General features: G+C 40.7%; 1 protein-coding gene and 1 long non-coding RNA gene across 4 annotated transcripts in view; one reads left to right on the top strand and one right to left on the bottom strand.

The window, feature by feature from the left end:
- Positions 1-6,801, bottom strand: part of LOC121154282 — a 37,685-nt gene extending 30,884 nt beyond the window's left edge. For both annotated transcript variants that reach the window (XR_005883474.1, XR_005883473.1), the window contains exon 1: positions 6,494-6,801. This is a non-coding gene — a long non-coding RNA (uncharacterized LOC121154282). The remainder of the gene's footprint in view (positions 1-6,493) is intronic.
- EXPH5 (exophilin 5) overlaps positions 1-9,420 on the top strand; it is a 73,934-nt gene extending 64,514 nt beyond the window's left edge. For both annotated transcript variants that reach the window (XM_040977244.1, XM_040977245.1), the window contains 2 exons: positions 1,609-1,744; positions 4,079-9,420. In XM_040977244.1, coding sequence (XP_040833178.1) covers positions 1,609-1,744; positions 4,079-9,354 — 5,412 coding nt within the window. In that variant the 3' untranslated portion in view covers positions 9,355-9,420. The remainder of the gene's footprint in view (positions 1-1,608; positions 1,745-4,078) is intronic.
- The last annotated feature ends 3,531 nt before the right edge of the window (positions 9,421-12,951 follow it).

Genomic DNA, 12,951 nt, shown 5'->3' with positions numbered 1-12,951 from the left:
TAGTGCAAGCGAAATTAGAGTGGGTGAGGATTGGTTGGGATTTGCCACAGCATCAGTTGGCAGAGGCTAGCACTGGGGCCTTAAACTGTCAAGTTAAACTCCAAAACCACCTGGAGAGTGCATAATTCAGGAGTGGGAGTGGCCTAGTAGGGAGAGAGTGGGCACCCCCCCTCGGGGTTACCACTCCCACTGGAGAACATGAAAACCAGGACAGGGGCAGGGGTGGCCAGACAGAAAGGCACCTGCCAGTATGTGTGTGGACCAGATAGTAGGGTTGGTTGGGTTCAACTAGGCTTCAATGCCCATTGACATGTATGAGAGCTAAATGGGATTTGGGACAGACTTAACAAGTCTGCGGTACATACTGACATGCATGGGAACCAGGGTAGGGGGCAAGCCTGGTGGGGGTTATAAGAAGTCACCCCAACTAGACTGCAGCTTCCACTGGTTAGCATGAGGGCCGAGTATGAAGTGGGCAGGATCAGGCTGGACTACAATACCCATCAGTTTGTGTGGAAGACAGGGCTGGAAACAGAATTGACCCAACAACTGCAACCACCAGCATATGCAAAAACTGATTGGGGCAACCGACTGTGCCGGACCCCGTACTGGCAAGCACACACAAGAATCAGGTCTGGGATCACCTCAGGCAAAGTTTTTTTGGAGATCCCTCCAACTGAACTGCTGATCTCAGAACCCCAAAACCATGAAGAGACTATGTCAGCCAGTGGATTCTGAAGAGATTTCATCGTGCTCAGAAAGGGCCAGGGCAGCAGGGTTCTGGGGCTGTAGATGATCTCTGGATAAAAACACTGTTTTCTAAATCCATCAGTGCTAAGGTCTACTATGAGCTTCAGCTTACAGGATCTTGAGAGAAGAAGTATAATGTTAGGAAATCCAAAATCGCAGCTCGTTGTGTCCTTAGAGAGATCTCTCCACCCAACACAGGTCAGCAGGAGTCTGCTTAATGTGTGTTGTACAGTATGAACTTGCAGGAAAATTTGCCAGAGAGAGGCTCAGTATCTTTCCTAATGAGTTAAAAAATTAAAAAAAAAAAAATCACTGCAGGGCAGCTGGCATAATGACATAGTTCGCTAATCCTCCATCCATGGTCCTGGCATACCATTTGGGTGCCAGTTCATGTCCAGGCCACTCCACTTCTGACTCAGCTCCCTGCTAATGGCCTAGGAAAGTAGCAGAGAATGCTGCTCTTTGTTCGCCTGCACTCAAATGAGAGATGCAGAAGAAGCTCCTGGCTCCCAGCTCTGACCATAGCTACCATTTGGGAGGTGAACCAGCAGATAGAAAAATTTTTCTTTCTCTGTCTCTCTTTGTCTCTTTCTCTGGAATTCTGAGTTTCAAGTAAAATAAATACATCTTTCTTTAAAAATCAGTGTAGGGTACATAGAAGACCACCTTAAGTTGCAAATGGCAAAAATAAGAAAAAAATATTTTGAGTTGAGAAAGAAAGAAAGAATAAGTTAGGAAAGTTGATTTGTAACCCTTAGACAAGGACTTTTAAGCTTGTGATGCATTTGTGGAAAACATGTAAGTGTTCTGGCTCAAAGTTTAGAAGTAATATTTTGTGTTCTACCTTTAAATTAACAGGCAAAAATATTCAGTTCAGCTCTAGAAAACCAACGTGTCGACAGCACATTTGTCCCCAAGCCAGCAGTCATGAGGGAGGGCAGTGGTGTTCCTCCTGTCTGGGATGCCTCACTCCTGGAGAACGAGATTTTCCAAGGTAAGTCCTTGTATTAAATTGTCTTTGGAAATCCTGATACTTAAAGGAAACTAATGATAATTACAGTGTGGGTTAAAGTGCGCAACACACTTCAAACCCTGTGATTCATTTTTTAAGTCCTCTTGCTTACCTTATCTGAAGAACATACTGATATATACTGTTAACATAAAAATTAAAGAACTTCATGATTAAATGTAATCAGAGCAAATGGTCTAAGACCCAAGACTGATAGATGTTTGGAAGAGTAACAACATTTAAAATTTAACCTCAGGTAAGAAGAAAATACATCCGTAGGAAACACATCCGTAAGCTTTGCTATTTATATGAAGACTTTCTTTGTTCCTGATTAGGGCATAGATGCACTGTGATGAAATCTAATTGCTGTTCAAAGATTAACCTTGTGTATAGATAACAATAAAAACGGAAACAGTCTCTACAAGTACCAATGAACATGTACCTTATTTTTATATAATCAAAGTTCACTTTTATGTGGGTTGTTCTACTTCAAAACAAACATGACCATTGGAAAAGTTAAATCACCCATCCGCTTCACCTTAAGAAACTAAGCTTAGTTTCCCATGACAGTGACATCCACTTGACCCTTTAGTGTATGTCAGGTGAGGTAGCCAGTGAGAGTCAGTGCTGAGGACAGGTCCCTGGAGGCTTCCCTAGTGAGATGGCTCCTGGCCACCAGGAGGAAAACCTCTGTCCTGAAACCAGGCAGTTAAGACAAGAGCTCTCTGAAAACAAAGTCCAGAAGGAGAGCGGGAATTGACTTGATGTCTGGTTTTGTGTTTTTAAAGATTTATATTTTTACTTGTAAGACAGATTTACACAAAGGCAAGACAAAGATCTTCCCTCTGTTCGTTTACCCCCAAGTGGCCAGAGCTGAGCTGATATGAAGCTGGGAGTCGGTAGCTTTTTTTTTGGTCCTCCCATGTGGGGTTAGGATCTCAAGGCTTTGGGCTATCCTTCACTGCTTTCCCAGGCTATAAATGAGGAGCTGTGTCCACATAGAATGCCGGTACCACAGCAAAACTCTAGGCTACAATGCCACAGCACTCTCCCCAGGCATTGTCTTGATTTGAGAGTTATAATTTAAAAAAAGAAAGAAAGAAATTACAAATAGGGGACTCTAAGGAGCTTTGAGTAATTGATTCTGAGGTTTATTGGTTTCTTTGAAAGGTAGTTATAGAAGTAAAGGGGAAAGACAAAGATAGACCATCCTTGAATTATGCCCCAAATAGACACAAGAGCCAAGAGTTAGCCAGGCTGAGCCAGCATGAAGCTGGGACCAGAAACTTCCATGTAGTCCAGGGACTTGTGCCTTCTTACACTGCTTTCCTAAGCACATTAGCAGGGAGTTGGATCAGAAATGGAATAAGCAGAACTCAAACCAGCATTCATATGAGATGCCAGCATGGCAGGCCATAGATCAACCCTTTGAATAACTTAAAATCCCATTACAGAAATATTAAGAAGTACTTTCTTCTGGATAGGATTCAAGGTATTTTTACGTTTTTGGTATACATTGCTGTATTTTCTATTCTAACTACATTTGCTTATGTAGTCAATCCAAGACTTTAAAGGAAAAAATGAAAACAGTTTGAAAGGAAAACTGAGGAGCAAAAATATTTTGTTGCAAATGGTTTTTTATATTAATTAATTTATTATTTTTAATAATGTATTACAAATGTTTTAAAGACAGGTTTGCACTTACGTAGTTTTTGTTCTCTTTTTAAAAGATTTACTTATCTGAAAGTCAGAGTTACACTGAGAGAGAGAGAAAGAGAGAAAGAGAGAAATCTTTCTGCTGATTTACATCCAAGATGACCACAAAGGCTGAGTCAAGACAGGTCGAAACCTAGAGCTATACTGTCTAAATATTCATTTCTGGAACACTCCCATGGAAGAAATAAAAGACATAGCTAAATAGCACTGTGGTTATCTAATTATTTCACAATAGAACCAATACTTCAATATCTTATTAATTGCCATATCTTACCAAAGACACAATAAATTTAGATGTTCTAAAAGAGACCATGATTAAAAATCAGTTAGGAAAAGATATATATACTCATATGTATATCTTTAAGGCATTGTGGAAGAATTACTTTGAAAAAGTATAATTTGAAAAATATGAAAGTAAATTTCTATTTCCTGTTTCTAAAAATCAGATTGCCTTTGAAACAAAATCAAAATCATCACATTTTTGATAATACAGAGGTAAAATACTTTAAAAGGATCATATTGTCTTGAATATGACCTTCAACAATTCAAATTAATATTGAATTAAAAGCATATGCCAAAAAATGATTTATATTCTCCTTTTAGTTTTAGATGACTTGGATAGCAAACTGGCTCAGGAACAATCTGCAAACTCAGTAAATACCAGAACGCCCTTCAACTATGGACCAAGAACACCGTTCAACCATTTTCATCCCAGTGAGAACACACAGAGTAATGTCACAGGAAAGCACAAAAATCGCTATAATGAAACTTCCAACATGTCCATCTATGACATCTTAAGACCAGGAACTCCTAGAGAACGTTTTAAAACCTTTTCTCCTAGGACAAGGACAATTTATGATATGTACAGAACAAGGGAGCCCAGAATGTTAACAGAGGATCACCAACAAAAGAATTCTTTTAGTAGCACTTCTCTGCATTTCGATGACAGGCAGCGGTCAGCCTCACTAGCCCCAAGGCATTTCACAGCACGAAGCTTGCATTTTCCAGCCACAACTGAGAACAAGAGTGCTTTTCTACCACCATGCCACCAGCAGAGCCCAAAGCGAACGCCTTTATCATCCATCATATGGAACACATCAGATTCTTCTAGAGATAAGCAGAACCAAGGAGAGTTCTTGGGGGCACCTTCCCCAATGGAAATTGACACTGATGACCAGTATATAAATCCCAGGTGTTTCCAGGAGAATAGAAGATATGAATTGTGCCATTCACAGCAAGTATGTCAAAGCATTGGTTTAAATTCTCCTATGGATACTGCAATGAGTCCTGACACATTTGAGAACTCAGAGAACATGCCGTTCTACCATGAAGACAACCCATTTGCTAGGCCTTTCTTGAGCAATTCTTCTGGACAAAGAAGAGAACAGAGATTTGCACAGCGTTCTTTTTGGAGCCAACAGACAGAGCATTCTTTATGGTATGATTTTCATCAAACCAGGAGATCATTCCATTCATCTGACAGAAACCTTGAAATCTTTTCCATTGAAGCTGCCGCTGCATCAGCTATGCATGGGCATACTGCCCCTTTTCAGTCCTGGGAATCACCTTCCCCTGGTTATAGAACAAATCTCTCTAGAGGCCAAGAAGGGCCCCATGCCTGGCAGCGTGATTTTCAGATGTCCTCTGTGGAGAACATGGAGGTATCACAAGGTATTGAGAACCAGTCTATGTATTTCAGAGCACCAGATGTTTGCCACAAGACTGATCCAAACCATCCCATCAAATCTGGTGGTTTAGACTATAAGCAAGATATAAACAAAGACTCCTTTGGAATTGCTCAGACTCAAGCATCTCCATTCAAAACTTTCTTCCCCCAGACTTCTAATGTTAAAGGGAATTTTCAGAGTCCCCCATTTCAGAACCACACAGTCACTGTGCAGAAAATTATTCGCATTAAGCCTGTCTCTCTTCCGATAAGAAACCATGTGGAAGTCAATGAAGATTCAGTTGATTCTCCATTGGAAATCCAGGCCAATGCTGTGGTCACAGACATGAATAATAAGAAAGACATGAATGACTCTGTTTCAGAAGAAGATAAACAACTAAACAAGAAGGACCAGACAGACATGACAGGTGACATACCCCAACCTGTTTCACAGGCAGCGAGCTGTAACCCTTTACCTGAGTTTCAAAATTCCCTCTGTCAGGAATCTGCCAAGAATGACAGGTTTTATTTCAACACCTCTGCCACTGTGAGTTCAACAAAAGTACCCAGACTTGTTTCCAGGAAAGATACCATCAAAAATTACATAACAAATAAAATTCAAGCAGATGAACTTAATAAAGATAAGGGTTGTCCTGGGAATGGAAAACTTGGCTCAGCAACTTGCCTGCCATCTTTCATTCAGGAAAGCAGAACACCATCATCTTTCCCTAACTCAAATCAAGTAAGTCATGAAGATAATTCAAGCAATATTAAAAATAGCCGTTGGCACTCTGGACCCACTGACAATTCACACACACCATCTCCAATGGAGCCTGTCATTTTAGATAGTGAAGGAGAACCGTGTCCCACAACTGATGCTGCTGAGCACAGTGGCTCATGTGATTCTGTCCGTCTGTCAGCAGGTGCGCCACCAGATTCCTCCCCACCAAGTAATTCTTTCTCTAATTCTCTGGTGATTCCTTCTACTACAGTGTCCACCAGGAGGAGACCTTCAGACAGAAGATACCTATCTCTGGGAGAAATAGAAGACAAAGACAAGGCCAGCCAGAACCAAAAGAATCGGTTTTCTGAAAGTTCTTTAGAAAACCAAAAGGGTAATGATACTCACAGGCTGACAGATGATGACACAGTTGATACTGTCAAATATCATTCATACTCTTCTTTCCGGAATGGAAAGGGAAAAGGAAAAGTAAGACCCCGTGTATCCTGTATTGAGAAGTTGAGTAAAGCAGAAAGTAGATCGGCGCTTGCAAGTGACAGCAGTAGCCTCAGTGAGGAGAAGCAAAAAAATCTCAAAGCTTCTGAACTTGGCACAATTTACTGTACCTTACCGAGAAAATCAGCCAGCACTCCAGGAAATACTAGCCAGTCGGAAAGTAAGATAGTGACGACTTCAATTAGGAATGGACCACTTCCATTTCAAATCAGAAACCATGTGGAAGCTCCAGCAAGGAAGCAGGCAGCCCATCAGTCCAGTGCCAGTTCTCCTGAGTCAGGAGATGAACATTCCCAAGTGGCTTCTGGCTCCATCCCAGCAGTAACTATAGTCACAGAGAGGAAGACAAACATGAAAGCCCTTCGGTCTGCTTCTGTGAGAAAAGGGCCACTTCCGTTCCTCATCAGGAGGGCTGTGTCTTGTCCTTCAGCAGAGCCATATAGCTCAACTGGAAGAGATGATGGGGAAAAATCATCAGATACGAGTACTGCTGCTGCAAGCCCCGGACCTTGGGGGCGGGCTTTGCACCCTCTCAAAAGTGACTCATCCACCAGAGATTCTTTTTTAACCCAAGGATACCACCAAAAGGAATATCCTCACGAATGCATGGAAAAAGCTGATAAAATTGCTGCCTCCAGGACAAGTGTACCTTCCCTTTCAGACAAAGACCCTTTGTCTTTTCATTCTGATGTGTCAGGAAATGACAGTGGGAAAATATTACATAAACTTAAGACTACTAGTTTGGTTTCCATTTCTGGAGATGAAGATAATGTAAAGTGTCTTGAGGTGGTTTCAGTGTATTATACACTCCCAAGGAAACCCAGCAAAAAGTTCTGTAGCCTCCTTCAACAGTATACACAAAATGCGAATTCTCTCACAGAATCACCTCATGTGGGTATCAAAACATTTGCTGATGCTTCTACACACGAGTTAGCAGGAAAACCATGTGAAGACCTACACTTGCTGGTCGACTCTGCTCAGAGCAACCACTGTCTTTCTCACCCCATTGAAAACATGACTGCCTCACAATCTCCAAATGGGAGATCTTCAGGACCTGTCTTACAAGAAGTGGCTTCCACAGAGACAGCTGTTTCTCTAGAGGGATCTAAAACTCAGGAACTTTTTCCAGATAAATTAGCCAAAACATCTCTAGGTGATCTTGAAAGTAGGAAAGAAAGTGAGAAAAAATTGCAAAGTGAAATCCTGCATATTTCATTGGTGCTTCAAGGAGAAACAGCTACAGATGAAAAATCTGAAAATTGTCAACCGTCTGTTAATTCAGGTATCCAGAATGTCTCAGCCCATTCAGAATATAATGATGAAAATTTCCAAGCCAGAAAGAGTTCTGGGGAATGTACAGAAAGTGGTGGTATAGCCATTACAGCCACTGGGAGTAGAACATGCCCACCAAAAGCACACGCAGCTATAGATGATAGCCCCACTGGATCAGAGACTAGGGAAGTCCGAGAAAACATCAGAATGGAACACCAAAACAGGACTGATGAAGCACTTCATGAGTCTGAAAGTCAAGCCTCTGCCCTTATACCAGCACTGAATAAACTGCAGCTTATTGAAGACACTGGCTCTGATGAAGCAGATACAAAAAAGGTACGGTCTGAATTGAGAGAATTACCTCCCAGCGGGCAGGAGAAGAACCCAACAGAGAGCAGGCAGGCTGCCAAGGATCTGCAGAAGCCAACATGGACTCAACCTTTACTGCAAGGAGGAAATAAAAGAAATAAAACCCAGGTGGATGACCTAGGAAAGGGAGGACAGAGATCTTCAGTGACACATGCATTGGCAGACATGTCTAAAGCAAGTAGAAAATCTCCAGCTCAAGATTTAAGCCCCAGAAAAGATCTAGACACCATCTCCCCCCAGAGTGCAAGCAGATCTGCCTTTGGCCACTTATATATTGGCAGCCTGGAGTGCAACTCGCTGTTGCCTGAACCCATCCCAAAGTCTACACACTCCACCGATGAAGGCATGCTGAGCAAGGTTGGGCTGAAAGTCAAGAAGTCTGAAAGCCCTGTCCAATTTCCTGTAAAAGGGAGCAGAGCTCAGAGGTCTAGCAGCATTTCACAAGTACATCAGGATGAGTTTAATAAAAGTTTCTCAGGATCATCACCCAAGTCAGAGAATTCTAAAGAAGCAGCAGCAGCAGCTGTTCACTCTTTTCAAATAGAGTCAGGGTGCCTGGCCCAGCTCACCTCTCCCAGCCTCAGGGATACAGGCTACTCTCTCCCACAGAGGACGCTGAGCCCTCCTTGTCCATTGGAGCCTGCCCAGAAATGGACAGCAAGCATCCCTTTGGCCAGCTGTCAGCGGCGACAAAGGAATCTTTCATCACCACAAGGGGGTCCTGAGCCACAACTCTATCGTTCCAAGAGTTTAAAAAGCATCAATGTGCATGGTGACATGCTACACAAAAGTCATCCCGCAAAACTCAGAGAACGCCATTTTTCTGAAAGCACCTCTATTGACCATGCCCTGGGTTGCTTGACCCTTGGAAACGAATTCTCTGTGAACAATGGGTACAGTCGAAGATTCAAATCGGTTTCTGAACTTCCCTCCTGTGATGAAAATGAAAATTGGTCTTTGTATAGTGACAGAACAAAAGCAGGTCCCAGGTCCGCAAATTCTATCTCCAGGCCTATTGACTATGGGATTTTTGGGAAAGAACAACAGCTGGCTTTCTTAGAGAATGTTAAGAGGTCACTCACACAAGGTAGATTGTGGAAACCAAGTTTTCTTAAGAACCCTGGCTTCCTAAAAGATGATATAGTCAACTCTCCCAAACCATCAGATTCCTTAAGCTCAAATTCCCCTGATGGTCAGGTGCCAGAAGGTGACTTGTCCCCCAGTGAGCCCCTCAATATCTATGAGGAGGACCCAGTGGATTCAGACTGTGACACTGACACAACTACAGATGATGAATACTATCTGGATGAAAACGACAAAGAATCAGAACTGTGAGACTTTTCTCAATTAGATACAAAGGTTTTTAATAAGACTCTAGCGTAAATCTGTGTGGCCATGAGAAGACAAGATATGAAAATATCTGGTCTGGGCAATATCTGCACTGAAATGACCCAAATTCCTTTTTTTTTTTTTTTTTTGCCTTCTACATTACTGAATTCCAGAACAATGAATTTCCAATTTGAGTGCTTCTCCCTTTGAATATGTTTTTGGCTTGCCTTCCTAAACTTATTTTAATTCCTAACACAAGGTCTAATTTTGACTGGGGCTTTATTGTCTCCCCAATTTTTAACATGTTCATTGTGATTTTTACTCAGTATCACCAGCACATGCAAAATTTATTAATCATCTGGCACAACTGTCAAATTGTATTTTTCCTTCCTGTCCACACTCTATATTCATAATACTAGATGCAATATAGGGACCATGACAGGGGGGTACACTTTCTTATCTGTGTGATTAATCAACATTTAGAAAGTTAGTGAGTTTTTTCTCTCCCTTTAAAGCGAAGATGAAAGTTTTTCTAAGGGGATCTGGTTATATTTGTAGTGGAGCCCAGGAAGCACAGGAAGATACAGATGAGGATCTGAATTTCTCTTGGCACTCCTAGAAATTCCTCTAAAACAGTTTGGGAAGGGGGTAGGTGCAGAAGGGAATAAGTGAAATATTGAGGATGGAGTTGTAATCAAGCCAAGGACTTTCATCCAGGCCACGTGACAATAGAGGCAAGTGGCTTGGCAGTAGAATTTCTTGGGAAGGAGTTAGAATTGAGGGTCAGAAGTAAGTAAAGTTTTTTTTTACGAGATGTAACCTACCTTTACAACAACTCTTACAGCAACTTGTTCTTCCAGTTTTCCCAGAAACACCAATTTCACTATTTTCTTTAAGAAAACTGTTAAGATGGAGCACTTCTTTTCAGGACATTTTTAGCACAGTACAAAATGGGATCCCTAGCCAAACACCTAATGCTGTCAGTTCAGATCTGACTGCTGGGGTCCACAGGCTCCTCTGAGGATCATCTACCAAGCCCTCAGGAAATTCTAACAGTCGCTCCAGGGGCAACTTATCAAGAGTAAATCCCTTTGATAAATATTGACAAGTTAACTTACCTAACTCTTTAGTTGTCATACAGAACATCTAGGGTTTCTCTCCTAATTCAGAATGAAGATCAGTAAATTGCAGAGAACCATGGAGAGCATGTAGTTATGATTCAACACCAGAGTGGTCAATCTAAATGAAGATTTTATCTCATTTGTTTTATATTTGCTTCCTGACATCATGTCATTTTTCATTTTTCTCAACTATGCTGTTTCATTCATATAAATTAAGAATAATGATAGATGTTGGTGAGCCATATAGAGATCTGGAACTGACAGAAATCCAAGAAAAATAGCTACTATATCATTATTATTATTATTCCCCTCTAATCATTGCCTTGCCTAAAAACAAAATTCCAGAGTGAGATTATCTTTCTCTAGGAAATTCAGAACTAATGAGCATGAGATAACTAAGATGCAAATATTCCTTACATGGACAACAGCATTTTAAATAGACTGTTTCCACTCAAATTTGTAGGGTCTCTTAGTGTGTTGGTCTCATCAATCTGGAGGCAAGATTGCCCAAGAGTGTGGCACTAGTATCTGCGTATCTGCTCTGCATCTGGTGACTTCTTGCTGCGTCATAACAGGGCGAAAGGGATCCCATGGCAAGACAGGGCAAGTGCTTAGCTGGAGTCTCTTCCTCTTGTGTCATCTGAAGCTAACTATACTGTAAAACTTCCAGCTTCAAATATCCTTAGCTATGAATTGGGAGAGTAACTTTACAACATACTAATTTTGGAAGGACACAGACAATCTAGAACATGCATAGAATAGCTAATATTTTATTACTTGTCTAATGTACATGTGTAAGTTCTTTTTTCTATTTATCAAATTATTTAAATTTTTCATATGTAATATGTTTTTTCTATGTAATGTTAAAATATTCTGTTAATATTTAATATTAAAATTCTTGATTTTTAAAATGATCAGCTTGTAAGTTCTGTTTCAGTAGCTACTGTGAGTCAATAAGTATGCTGCAAAAAGTGAATGAGGTTTCCATAAGTTCAGGCTATGTCACAGATCTTCTTAAGAAAGAGACACACAAGTGCTCTGGAGCCTGGGCCTTCTGTGCTCAAAATCTGCTTTCTGAATTCAAAGGTGAGTGATGACTGTGCTCAGTTGCACTGTTTGTAGTTTTTGCTTGTTGGTCTGGCTCGAGAAACAAGAAAACCTGAACAAATAGCACCTGCTAGAGTTTTATATTTTTATAAAACACTTCGTTAAAGAAGTGGCACAAATTTTAATGTATTTTAACATATAAATTGTTGGTTTTTAAAGTTCATTTTTGGCATCTTTGTTGGTAGCCATTTGTATATCCACAACTTGTTTTCTGAAAGGCATAATCATTGTTAAAATAACTATGTAAATGGAGCAAATCACAAGGAAATCAGTACTAGTAAGTATTAACAAGTTCTTTGTAAAATAGCCATTTGTTTAGATATCAGACTTTGTAAGCGTAGTTTTATATTACAACGTCCATTTCAAATTGAACTTGGGGCAGATGTTTGGAATGTGGTTAAGGTAACAGTTAAGACACCCACCCACATGGAGTGCCTTGGGTTCAATCTCTTTCTCTCTTGGCTTATGTTCTTGGCTTGCCTGCTAATGCAGACCACGGGAGATGGCAGTGATGGCTCAAGTCATTGGGTCCTTGTCACCCACATGGGAGACTGGCATTGATTATTGGACTTGACCCTACTGGGTCTGTTGCAGCTCTTTGGGGAGTGACATGTGGTCAGAGCTCTTTCTCTTTCTCTCTCTCCACCTCTCAAATTAAAAAAAAATAAATAAAATAGTGGAACTTAGGTTTTAGAGATGTTTCTCTAAATAATTTACACTTACATTATAAATACATTGATGTTAGTAAAACTCCTACTGTTACTAGCAAAGCTTCTTTGTGTAGACAGAAAGTTGGTGAAGATGGGTGCTAACACTTAATATCCTCCATCACAGGCCTGACTGCTGAATTTATTCTTAGAATGATGCTCCAGAATATTCTATTTAATATGCATTGTAAGTATGTACATATCTTACATGTGTGAATGCATTGCCATTTTATACCTCTGTGTGACTGCCAGTTCTGTGTTTCTGACACAATAAGCTGTTAGCGCTTTCATTAAAACTTTGTCAAATAATCTTTTTACGTAGTTAGTCTCATATTTGTTCTCCAGGAATGAAATATGTTACAAGACTGTGTAAATTTAAAATAATGCCTTGTTAAAATAAATGATTTAAATAGATGCACTATTTGATTTGGTTTTACTTATATTCTCAAGAGATGGTTTTCAGTCGTGAAAGTTTCAGGAAAAATATAAAGGGGAGGATGGCAGAAGTATCCAAACCAATATTACTGGTGGCCATTGAATGAGATTTAACATACAGGTGGTTTTTAAGAACGCTGGCTTAAGGTAGGCATTGTGGCACAGTGTGTTAAGCCAAAGCTGAAAAGGACCGAAGGTGGCACGGTGCCTGGTAGAGACTTGGGACTGAGGTC

Source organism: Ochotona curzoniae, unplaced genomic scaffold (assembly GCF_017591425.1).
Source record: "Ochotona curzoniae isolate NIBS_2020 unplaced genomic scaffold, NIBS_Ocur_1.0 contig_2723, whole genome shotgun sequence".
NCBI lineage: Eukaryota > Metazoa > Chordata > Mammalia > Lagomorpha > Ochotonidae > Ochotona > Ochotona curzoniae.
Note: the sequence above shows the minus strand (reverse complement) of the source record. Positions and strands in the feature narration are given on the sequence as shown.